Source organism: Stegodyphus dumicola, chromosome 5 (genome assembly GCF_044657685.1).
Source record: "Stegodyphus dumicola isolate Sdum_Otavi_A_Nest chromosome 5, ASM4465768v1".
In the NCBI taxonomy this organism is placed as follows: Eukaryota; Metazoa; Arthropoda; class Arachnida; order Araneae; family Eresidae; genus Stegodyphus; species Stegodyphus dumicola.
Genome location: NC_140772.1, coordinates 98,952,488 through 98,965,886, shown reverse-complemented (window position 1 = coordinate 98,965,886; position 13,399 = coordinate 98,952,488). Strand labels below are relative to the sequence as shown.

Below are 13,399 nucleotides of genomic sequence, written 5' to 3'. Positions count from 1 at the left end.
CTACTACGTCAGTTCCTGTGCCTGGATCCCAGAAAACAAGTGCTCCTCAGTATACACGTTCCGGACGTAGAGTCCGATTTAACCCTCGGTACCTTTAATTCGTTGCCACTGGAGGAGGAGTACTGTGGCGACTCTGTAAACATGTGTTGTACTAGCCAACCGCGCGCCGTTATCACTAACTATAACCGAAGGTGATTTCGGCGACACACAGTCACGTCTCGTCGTCGGTGCGGTTGGTCGCTCGTTTTCCTCCAACGTGATTGTCTATCGACTGTAGTATAAGTTTTTATATTGTGATGTGATTAAATGTTTTTGTTATCAAAATTTGGCTCTTATGGCATGTTATGAATTCATCCTTAAAAGCACTGGCAAATTCCAATACGCATAGTTTGTTGTTGCACACAGCCGCAACCACGTGCAACAATCCAAAGAGACTAAGCACCTAAAACAGATGATTGTGCAAGCCCCATATTTACAGTATTTTGATGAAAGCAAACCTGTAATTGTGTCAGTGTCCTACAAAATAATCAACCTATGTCTTTTGGATCAGCATCATTGACAGAAACGCAGCAAAGGCATCCGCAGATTGAAAAAGAACTCTTAGCAGTTGTATATAGGTTAGAACACTTCAACTACTATACGTACGGAAGACATGTAATAGTGCAGACTGATCACAAACCATTACTAAGCCTTAGTAAGAAACCTTATAATACAATCTCACCTCGTCTTCAGCGCATGCTGCTCAAACTGAACAGGTATGATTTAAAATTGGAATATGTCTCAGGAAAAGAATTGCTAATAGCTGATGCCCTGTCCAGAACACAGTCAACTGTTGACACCTTTGAATACGCCTTCGGTCAAGAACCTACTGTTAATGTAAGTCTATTAACACAAACCTCTCCAACAAAATGGCAGGAAATCATAAAAAATTACCCTGAATTGCAAGATGTGTTATTTTATATCAAAAATGGATGGCCAGAAAGAAGCAACACAAGCCCAGCAGCACAACCTTACTGGCATTGCAAAGAAGAGCTTTATACAACAAAGGATGGAATAATTTGTCGAGGACAATGACTAGTTGTGCCAGCATCTCTTAGGAAAGAAATTATGAAAAAACTGCATGTGTCTCACAAAGGTATAGTTTCTATTATGAAATTAATTAAAGCTAGAGAATATTTTTACTGGACTAACATCAACAAAGATGTGGAAGAATATGTTTCCAAATGTGCGATATGTCAGAAATATCAACAGGCTAATCAGAAAGAATTTCTTTTAGACTGTGATCTACCAGAGAGACCCTGGCAAAAAGTTGCCTGGGATTTCTTTTACCTGAAAGGACAACAATATCTGTTAATGATCAAAATATGTAGAGCTGAAACCACTTAAAAGTATAACTGCTCAAGCTGTAATGACCGTTATGAAGTCCATTTTTGCAACACATGGAATACCCAGGGTTCATAGCTACATTTTAGTTAAAAAAATAAGCACCTATAAGCATTTTTCAAGCACATTTTAAGAAAAAAATAAGCACCTGTCTAATTACATTATACATACCTGCATAACCTTAAAAGAAAAATTAGATTTATAATTTAAAATATGAGCAATGCAATATTTATTAAGAGAATGAGCATTACCTCAACAATGGAAAACAATTAACTTTTTTTTTTAATTTTAAATGACAGTTTAATTTACAGAATTAGTTTACAATGAGAGGGAAAAAAAAACTATGCAGAACTAAACTTTATTACAAAATTTAATGATGATATTTCAGTTGAAAATATAGAAAATAAATAATAATAAGCTATATTAATTGTATTCGTTCGGCACCTAATAATAAATACAATTTATTTTTCCACTCATATTAACATTTAAGTAATTTAACTTAAATCAAAATTCTGAACATTTTCTAAATTTTCATTGCATAACAGTTTTCCCTTAACATATATCCCAAGCAAAGTAATTTAAGTAAAAAAAGAGGCACATTTCTGAAATCAGAAGACGGGAAATTGCTTCATTCAGTCATCCTTTAACAGTAAACGCTTAACTAACCAGCATACTCGGAAATTCCCGAATTTTCCGAATAGTAACTGGAAAAAGAGGAGTGGGGGAGATTGTAGCAGTTCTTTACATTTAAATTTAGGCTAAATAAATGATTTTGACATTTCGATATGTGCATCATATAAAAACCAACGGAACTGAGAAATATTCTGCTTAGAAAGCATAGTAAAACTCTTTTAAGTGTTCATAAACAAATCTCAGACTGAACATGAAAAATTAATTACCAATGCAAAATACCGCAAACGTTATTGCGCAATACGTGCGGCGTAATTCTTCCATATGTGATATTACGCAATCGGAATCAACACCTGCCGGTATTCGGAGAAAGAACTAAATAAAGGAAAAGAAAGAGACTTACTAATCTGGGGGTGTTTCTAATTCTAATTTTCAACAGACTGTATTAAATTTCCGGAATAGAATCAATCTTCGCTTGGGTTGGGTAGACCGCAAAAACTTTTGGTCCTATTCAATCCAGATTGAACAGTGACAAAAAAAAAAAAAAAAAAGTCCGCTGCTTCAATATTAGAGATTTTGCGGAGAAACTCCCAACCTCCGTACTGTATAATGTATTGGCAAAGAAAATGAAATTATTTTGACTATTACTTTCCTTTTATTTAAGCCATTCCGAATATTATTCCTTAGAAAGCTAATCTGTGTAAAAACACACCCATTTTTGGAAGTTTATCTATACTTCAGCAGTTACTGCAATTATATTATTATAAATATTCATACATATGCTCATAATATAAGCATAACGATCATAATAAACACGAATATGAACTGACCACGCGGAACGAGAATGCAAATTTATTAAAATCTTGATAGAAATTCAAACGTGTGTAGTATTTGGGTGGGAGGAAAAGAATACCGAATGTACCGGAATTTTCTACGTTTTCGCAATTCTTTGGCCAATAGAACGACGTGCACCTGTCTGTACTCTCGCGCGCACCATAGGTTACGTTAATGCAGAGGAAGGGGGGAAAGCAATTTTCGGGAGTATGATTCACCATCTGACGTTGCATATAAGGAAGAAAAGTTGTTTATTTAGTTTCGGCTTTGGTACGGGTCATGCGTTTGGTTGGTCATTAAAAACAAAGGATTAAAAAAAAAAAGCACTAAAAGCAAAAAATAAGCACTAAAAACAAAAAAATAAGGGGTTTAAAGAAAAAGTAAGCACCTATAAGAGCCTTTATATTTTATTTTCATATATAAGCACTTATAAGCACTTGTAAGGACCGCTACGAACCCTGAATACCAGAGAAGCTCATCACTGATGGTGGACCACCATACAACTCGGAAGTATTGAGGAAATTTCTTGAAGAATGGAGTGTTATGCATAACATCACACCACCCCATTTTCCTAGAGCAAATGGCAAATTGAAAGATCTGTCCAAACTCTCAAGAAGTCTCTGAGCAAAGCTGTGGAAGAAAGAAAAGACTTGTATATTGTTTTGCTAGATTATAGAATTCAACCTGCAAAACATTTGCCATTCCTGGCTGAACTATTAATGGGAAGAAGACAGATCTTTTCTGTCAACATATCCTAAAGCAATGAAACCAAAATTTCAAGTAAAAGGTGCAAGTAGAGCCTTAGAAAAAAGGCAGATAATGCAAAAGAAATATGCCAATAAACACGTAACTCAGCTTCCAAAACTTCATGAAAATGATAAAGTGTGGTTCAAATGGAAAATTAAAGAGCCTTGGAAACAGGGTATGATCATGAAGACAGGTACTCAACCAAGATCTTATGTCATAAAAGCGAAAGATGGAACTATGTATAGCAGAAACCGACATCGCATTCGTAAAGACAGTCTATGTGTAAAATGACAGAGTGGAACGGAACAGCAGAAGATTTGTTTGGACTTGATCAATCAACACTGGATCAACCTGTTCTTGTAGAAAGTGATTCTATTAAACATTCTCAAATTCCAGAAAATGTGTCAAATGAACCAGTGTTAAGACAAAACGATCAAGTAGAAATAGAATAAAACCTGTTCGATATAGAGGCAATTAGGAAGAACTTATTCATACCATAAAATTATACTTTATTTATAGACTAATTATGGAATTTAACGAACTGTTCAGAACTCTAAAATATCAGTTTAATTAGTAAGTTAAAATTTTAAAGATTTAAGTGAGTCATCAAGGTATGTAATTTTGCTATGTTCTCTAAAGTCAACTGTTAATGTCAAAATGTTTTCTTAAGTTCACTGCTAAGTAAGTAATGATTTAAAATAATTTTTGTACTAAGTTAGTAACATGCACTAGTCTTGTTCTATAAATAAAAAGGGCATATTAGATATTAATTACTTTGCTTGCGGATAGATGGCAGTGCCTCTAATCTGACTAGCTAGGCAAGTGCATGGTATTTGTATTGCGACACATTCTCGTCACTTGCCGCCAACCATGTAGCATCAATGTCTCTCTTATGTATAAGTAATCTAATTTAACCTTATAAATAAACAGTAATTTATCTATGTTTGACGAGTCAACTTATATAACAGCATCCCCGCTGGATCTTCTATTCGACAATTTCAGTGTCCAAGGTTACTTGCACTGTGTAATCTTGCAGATAACTTCTTATTAGATCTACAAGGTTGCCCGGGCACCCCATAGTAACCAGAGCTTCTATGATGTCTGGCCACCACAGAGAGTCAAAGGCGCCTTGTATGTCCAGACTGATAATTAAGGAATGGAGATCATTGTCCTTGTTGGTGTGCAAGATCTTCATCAATTCTAAATTGCATGCTCGGTCGACTTGCCTTTCTGGAACCCGAACTGTGCTGTTTCAATTACCTTTTGGGTATTCATGAAGTACTGGAGACGGCCCTGTATTATTCCTTCCAGCAATTTCCCGAAAGCAGGGGGCAGGAAGATGGGCCAGTAAGAACGAGGAAGCATAGGGTCTTTGTCCTTTTTGATCAAGAGCACTATTTCTGCCCTTTTGGTTACCTACGGGAAATGACGGAGTCTCCAACAGGTCTGGATTAGAGTAACTAAAAGGATAGAAGCTATTTGAGGGATCATTTGTATTATTTTATTATCTATGCTGTCGAGCCCGGGGGGCTTTTTTGGATTGAGCTTTGAACTTCATTCAATTTTGTATTTGCTGGGAAGATGTTCTATTGGAGAGAAGGTAGTTGTTGAAGTAATGTCTTAGGTGTGCTTGTTCTGCTGTGTCATTGCTTGGAGGATCCTCTTAGAACTTAGTTGATAGTACAAATCTTGGAGTTCATGCTGACGGCAAGATGCCTACTGGTAAAAGTGTACGCCTAAAGAGCCTGTTGGCTGCTATTTGGAAGACCTTGCCATAAGCATGTGGAGCAGCAGTTGTGTCAAGAGTCCTGTTTGGTTGTTTCTATGGCCCTTTTATATTTGGCTTGTGCGTGCTTGTATCGTGCAAAAGAGGCTACAACACGCATCCGGTTATCTTTCGGCCTATACTAGTCTGCGCATGTGTCGCAAATTGCTTCTTTCTTTTGATAGACTTTCTGTACACCATGGGCACTGGTGCGGGTTCTGTAATTCTTCATCCGAAACGTTTGACTGCAAGCCATGGTACAACTACCTATCAATTGTTTATAGGCTTTGTCCAAATCTGTTATAGAATTACATGCTTGGAGATCATCGATCAGAGGACCAATATATGGGTAAAAGCTAATCTTGAATTTTTCGAATCCTCCATACGCTGTTTTAAAACGTCGCTTCGTGAACACACTGAGTGTAATACCAAAACTAAACATTATGGCATTGCAGTCACTGAGTGTTATGAAGTCCTGCACAGCACAATAATTAATTTCAAATGCAATGTTACTCGAAGCGAGGGTTAGGTGTGGCAATCCCTTAGTTCTAATAATGTCATAAGTTGGTGGTGAGTCCGAGATATTAAGGATCACTAGCTGATGTAATGCAATAAAGTCAATTACCGGAGCAGATAGTAATAAAAGGTGGTAGTACTCAGGTAATCTAGCTCGAGCAGAGTGTCGATATCTTGGCTAGGTGGGAAAAAAGCTGACATAATTAGGAGTCTACCTTCAGCTGTGTCCAAGACTATAGATACCGTACGCTCGGTGCTTTGCCAGAGCATTGGTGGTAGTGAACCATTGTACACAATGGCTGCTAGTCTGTTATTCGACAGGTATGTCTTGTTATGCGAAGTAGTGCCTATTAAATGATAACTGGACACGAAATAAGGTTCCTGGTACAGCCCAATATCAGCCCCCAATTCCCACTGTTTGTGAATCATGTGGCTGTTAGCAACTGATGAGCGCTGCAAATTACATTGCAGGAATTTTAATGTTGTATAGCTCTGTCGAATAGAATGTCCGTTGTCTTGTCTGCGGTCCTCAGGAGAGTTTGGAGAGCTTCTTTGTAGGACGGGCATAACAATGAGTCTGCCGAGTGATTGCAAGCAAAGTCAGCGCTCCTTTCTTGGTTGGAAAACGATGCAACAAAATCAAAAAGCAAAGGCTAAATTACATTCTTATTATATTTTTAAGATTCATGGATGATCATCCAAATGAAAAACTCAATACAAAAAATTTTATCTTTATAAAAACTTACACCTGTAGGCACACAATAGCATACAGTAGTGAATCAAAATATTGTAGAAAAATCTAAAAAGAGGAATAAAATTTTTTATTTGCTATTACTTTTTAACAGTTTTCCTTTATTTGCTTGTCCCAGAACATGTAGCAAAAAGTCAAATTCCCAAAGCAAATAACACATGATGACAGAAACTGAAAATTAATCTATGCAGGCCTGAAAAGTAGTAATGAATTTTAGTAGCTGGAATTCATTTTATATGGAACTTCCACTGAAATGAATTAAAAGAATATCAGTTGCAAATACACTTTTTTATATAAGGCTTTAAAAAGAAAATGATTACATGCTTTTTTTTCCCTCAAATAGTGATCCTAAACAAGGATCACAATTTAGACAGTTACAAAGTTTCTTCGAATTAGGAATAAAATTTTACAGAAACAATTTCAGACACTCTGAATGGGAGTATTCTATAAAACTAAATTTTAACTTTTTGTGTGGATGCTCCAGAGAATATGGATATCCATTTGTAGAAGACTGATTATGGTTTAGCAAGTTAAATGTTTTATATCTTTGTATACTAAATTCACAGAAATGTATTTAATAAATATGCATAAGGGACAAATGCAAATTTAATACTGAAGATCATTTTATCCAGGATAGACTTATCAACTTTCGGAGACTGACATTGTTTTCTAGGTCAAGATATTTGCCCTCATTTGATTTATATTAGCTTGTTATTTAAAATATTTTATTTTGTTTAACAATCTAACTGCCATCCTAATAAATAGAAGTATATGAAAACAGACTGAAGTAAGTAATTATACAAATCGAACAAATAAATATTGTTTAAATACCGCTCTTCCTAAACAGATTCAGAAGGCTGTTCAGGAGGTTAATCCCCTAATGAACAACTTTTGTTTCATTACTGTATGCATTGAAATAAAATAGTCAGATACATGGAAAAATGACTTAAGTTTGTAAATTTGCTTTTTAAATGTTTTAAAGTTAAAAGTTGTAGGGTTTATATTTATTTTAACTAACATTTATTTTAAATTTAAACTATCTTTCCTGTCAAGCCTTACTTTCCCCTGGAACTGCCAATGCCAGAGTATGTAAATTTTTAGTAGAACGCGCAAGGATTCAAATTATCAGCGGAAGTATTCTGAGTTAAATAGAAAGGAAACGAGTTCGAAGTGTGCTTTTCTTACTTCACGAGCGCGGAGGTAGTTAGTCAGAAATTGAAGAACCACGCGTTTCAGCCTGTGTGCTTGCCTCGGCAAATTGTTAATCTTTCAACGTAATCTTCAGAGTTTGCTGAATTATCAGCGGTACTTTAGAACACGGTGAGGTTAGTTACGTTTAGAGAGCCTCGTAGTTAGTTACCTGTTAGTATCTCCTTTTTAGTTTCTTATTTTTATTTTACTGCCGGGTCGGCGTAGTTTGTGAGCGTCAAGAGCACGCAATTGTAATTTCTAAAGTTGAATAAAAAGGGACTTAAACCCTTCTCAAGACTCTGTCTAATTTCCAGTTTCAGCAGTCACCACTTTTTTGCGTGCAGGTTGGAGGCACGCAACTTTACAAAGTATATGATTTTTGTTTATAGCCCAGTAAAGTATAATAAATTGTTCAGAGCTTTAAACTCTGGAAATAAACAAGAATACTGATTTTATTTTTAATAAACAAGAATACTGATTTTATTTTTATAAAACCATCTAAACACAGTGTTAAAACTGCTCTCGAAAAATTATTCTTCTTGTTTAAAGAACATGACTGAAAATAGGATCAATATTTATGAAAGAAAAGCATTCTCAAAACCTGCTTAAAATAATGCAGGAGCTGGAGTACCTAGAAAATTCCAGATCTTAGTTGTACATGCATCTAATAACAATATATTAAAAATGTTTTGAACCTTAGAAAATTCCCAGTTTATAAAATCCAATTGTTTAATTCCATTCGAGTTACCTGCAAGTTGGAAAAACAAAATGCAAAATGACACGGCTATTATAAATATGAACATAACTTATAATGTGTTTGATGATTGCTGAGAAATACAGTTTTAAGTTAAGCTATTGAGGAGCTACTATCAATTTCTGTTTCATTTTTATGATAGTATTGTTTATAAATTATCAAACATATTCTTTAGGATTACATAAAAGATGATATTTACTTAATCACATGTAACACTGGAAAAATGGTATTTATTGATTTGGTGATATCAAATAACATATGAATGATCAGTAGATACATTGTTTTTTTAACTACATTCTGAAAAGCTTGGAAATAAAAACAGGAATACAAAAAACATTTTAATGTATACGTAAGTTAGATATTACGTTGTGCCATCTGTCCTAATCATTTTTCATTTAATTGCTTGGTTAGCATGCCTGCAAGGATGTGTAATGGAATGAATGCTCTTCCTGGATTACCTTTATCAGATTGTTTTCAAAAAGTGCAAAATGTTATAGAAATTCATGGCAGATTGCATAATGAGTATGAAAAAGTACATGAATGATAATGTTACAACTAAATGGCAACAGGAAAAGGATGAATAGATAGAAAGATTGGAGAAAAGAATCTATGGTGGTTTATAAACTCTTATAACAAAAATGCTTAACAGCTACTATTATAACAAATGTTTTAATTGTGAAAGCAACTCAGCAGATAAATAATGTTAGCGTACATCTAATTTTTGAATATATTGCAACTTTTTCCTTTCATTTTTATTTTTGATGCTGTAACATAATTTTAAACTAAAATTTAAAATTCTGTAAATTATTTTATAATGGCAATTTTTACAACAGTCTGGTAATTATCACACTAATTAGCTGCATATTTAACTGCCATGAATTTATTACATTAAACTAGGAAATTAACTTTTCTAAGCATATGTGTATTCTCTGCTTAGAATGTGTAAATTTGTGAGACACAAAAGAGAAAAAAAAAAAAAAAAATTATATACTGATTTAAAATGCTAATTAGGATACTGACTAAAAATTTTTTTCAAGCAAATTGAACTTCTGCTTCAATTTCTGTTCCTTGTAGAAAACACATGAAAAACTTTTTCAAATAATAATAGTAATACAGTCAAAAGTCGTTAATTCGGACACCCATAATCCGGACCTCAAAGCTAAAAACTTTCTGTGCATGCGCATAGGCGTTTACGTGTGCGTGTAAGACCTTTACGACTGCACATTTTTGGCTTTAGTTTTTCCACATGCAAATTTTGATTGGAGGTAAGCTAACGTGGTTGCCGCTGATTGGCTGATGACGTCAAGATCAGCGGGTGGCCGAGTATAATATATATGTACGCCGGTATCGGCGAAGCTTGTTCTTGTTCTCTTGTGTGATTATCAGTTAGCATTATGCTAGTTTGCTTTCAATCAAATGATTTTAAATGTAAAGGCTACAGTGTTAGCTCTTTTATTTACGGAATAAAGCATGAATTTTATTTAGTTTAGTCTTAGCTTTATTTAAGGAAAGCAAAATATGCTTTGCCTTTATCACCACTATTAACAGGTAGTGCTTCAATTTCTGTTCCTTGTAGAAAACACATGAAAAACTTTTTCTAATAATAATAGTAATACAGTCAAAAGTCATTAATTCAGACACCCATAATCCGGAATGATCTATAATCCAGACCTCAAAGCTAAAAACTTTCTGCGCATGCGCATAGGCGTTTACGCATGCGCGTAAGACCTTTGCGACTGCACATACGGGTGTGCGCAAGCGCAGAATACGTTTTCGCGTGCGCGTTTAATGTATAACGGTTGGTATAAACTAAAATTATCTAATTATCTATTTCAGTTAATGTTAATGATTGCGTTATTCCTTAATCTTCGAATTGGATCCGGCTTATTATTTTTTGCAGACTGTAAGAGCAATTTTATAAAAGTAAGCTTGAACTTTCGATTATGTCAAATAGAATTTCTGATGCTGGAGCTCGCAAAGGATCTACAAAACAAAAGTATGTTTCGATGTCCATGAAACAAAAAGTTTAATTGCTGCAAAAAATGGATAATAAGGCATATCCTTTGTTTATCTAACCGTTCCGAAATCTGTTTATCAATTTCACGCTGCTCTGCACAGGGGGGAGGGGGAACATCCTCGCGCGCAATGAACTGGAAGTTGATCTGTCAGCACTATCAATATCTTCAGGGCAGATGTTTTTATTTTATTCAGCTTATAATTCTTTACTAAATGTAGTATTTCCTCTCGATGTACTCCGTCTTTGATATGATTTAAATCAAATTCCTCGTCATTATAAATATCACGAATACAAATCAAATAGTTTTCTGGTTGCAATTTTCTAATTTCGGCTATGCGAAATGTATGCTTTACGCATGTGCGCATTGAAAGAAATGTTTAATAAAGTAAACAAATAAATATTAAGCTTTTTTTTTTTGTAAATTTTGATACCCTTTAGATCATAATTGCTCATTATTTTATAAATTATGGTTTCATATTTTTAATTTTATTATTTCTGCATGCCATCTTACCAGATTTAAACTGATGATCTATAATCCGGAAAAATCGATAATCTGGAATCGCCGAAGTCCCGATGTGTCCGGATTAAAGACTTTTGACTGTATATATTTGTATTTCACTACATATTTTGTAAGTAAATAAAACATATTTAAAATTATATATATATATATATATTCAAGCTGTGTACATGTAGGTAGCAACATAGCTAGTTACATGTACTACAAAATGGCTGACATGTATTTGATTTATGACATGGCCAACTGCAATAGACGTGAAGCCGTGCAAATGTATCATGAGAAATATCCTGATAGAAAGGTGATTTGCCACTCATTATTTGACACTCAGCATAGATGACTGAGCGAAATGGCTTGTTCAATGTGCATAAGCAGGATGCTGGTCACCAATGAAGAACTCGGACAGTTTTTTCAGAAGAAAGCATTCTCCAAGAACTGGAATGTAATCCCTTAACACGTATATGAGTTGTACCCCCAGATACACTTATATCCCCCATCCTACCTACTATCTGATGCATTTTACATGATGAAGGACAGCATCCTTTTTATTTACAATGCATCCAGGCACTGGAATCGGAATACTACAGCAAACGCATGGAATTTGCATGGTGTTTTTGCGACAAAATGCTGCAGACTGAAACTTTACAGCAAGTGTTAGTTTTCTTCACTAATGAGGCTATGTTCTCATTAGAGGTAAGATGAATGTTCGCAACTTGCATACTTGGGCGGATGAAAACCCACATGATACATATACGTATGCCTCACAGTGCAAATTTATCCTCAATATGTGGGCTGGCACTGTCGATGACTGTGCTTGGTCCATACATTCTCCCATAAAGACTTGACAGTGGTATTTACCTTGCATTCTTGCAAGAGTTTCTGCCAGACATGCTGAATGACATTCCTATGCCCATTCATATATATAAATTTAATACTTAAATACACATTTATCATTTTGATAGTTTTCAGAACACTTAAATATGCTTACATTATTTTTTTATTTAGAAGAACATTATTATCTGCATCACCAATAATTATATAGAAGCCAGTGTTCGCCATAAATTTTTTTCTTTTCTGTAGATCTTCAACATTTGCAAGCATAACTGTAATACATACAGTAACAACTGCATTTTGAATGGTAAAAGTCTGGAATGAAAATAAAATAAAATTAGATTTTCTTCTATATCCTCTAAAGTAATATATAATATTTTAAATGTTTAATCATTATAAATTCTGTGTAAATTTTTTTTTTCTCCCGAATATTTACTAACTGATGTTAGGACCATAATATTAGTCACACAGAATAATAGGTAAATACCTGCTCAACTTCAATGCCATATTGTGGCAATTGCTTGGCACCATCTATTAAAACTGAGCCAAATGGTGGGTTCCGATTCAGAATCTATGAAGAAAGAAACTATGAATCAGTACAAATTTTACTTTTGTTTCTTTATTTAGTTTATTAATTTAATACTAACTGTAACTTATTTCATTTATGTTTCTTTTATACATCAGTATGTATAAACAAACGAGAAGGATGGACTGTCATGTAGTCCTATATCACTTTATTAACAGAAAGTTTCCTGTAATGGAAGTGAACATTATTATTTGTGGAATTGCCACAGCTACTGGTAATTTATTCACAAATAATCTCAATTTGATCTTACTGTGAATGTGTTGTTTGGAAATTATTGACGTAAATTTCCCCTTTTAATTTTTTACAATAAAATTAGCCTTCCCCCAAAAAAAAGAGAGGGAGGGGAGGGGAACAACATGAGTAGGTATGGTGCATTTTATTTGTTTGATTCCTTTTGCATCACATCTTATTTTTTAAAACCACTATTTAAAGGAATAATATGCAATAATAGTTATATAATAATTAATGCAATAAACTGTACAACTATTATTTTAAATATTCCTATTGGGCAAATAAACAAATTTATCTTCTCTTTTATTCTTTTCATTAATTTCTGCATTTGTTACCTTCATAACTGCATATATTTAAAAATGTTTTAAGTACAGTTCTGCATGAAATGAAAGTCAAAGCTTTCATTATGTTTCAATTTTGTATATTCATGTGAAATTTATGTTAAAAATATTAATCTAGTTATATACAAGTATACTTCTTTACTTGCGTTCTTGAAGTGTACTTCTTTATAACTAAATTTTCTACAGAATTCAACTGAAATGATCAAACAACCAAATAAGTTTGCAAACTCAATGTTCAATTCACATGCTTAAGAAAACTAATGGAATGAATACTTTGAATTAAAATAAACTGTTCCATTTTATTTTTA

The 13,399-nt window shown here is 33.9% G+C and overlaps 1 protein-coding gene across 10 annotated transcripts in view; it reads right to left on the bottom strand.

The window, feature by feature from the left end:
- LOC118199039 (putative ATP-dependent DNA helicase HFM1) overlaps positions 1 to 13,399 on the bottom strand; it is a 511,790-nt gene that overhangs the window by 111,046 nt on the left and 387,345 nt on the right. For all 10 annotated transcript variants that reach the window (XM_085816885.1, XM_085816888.1, XM_085816889.1 and 7 more), the window contains 2 exons: positions 12,421 to 12,504; positions 12,091 to 12,248 (listed from right to left, as the gene is read on the bottom strand). In XM_085816885.1, coding sequence (XP_085673011.1) covers positions 12,091 to 12,248; positions 12,421 to 12,504 — 242 coding nt within the window. The remainder of the gene's footprint in view (positions 1 to 12,090; positions 12,249 to 12,420; positions 12,505 to 13,399) is intronic.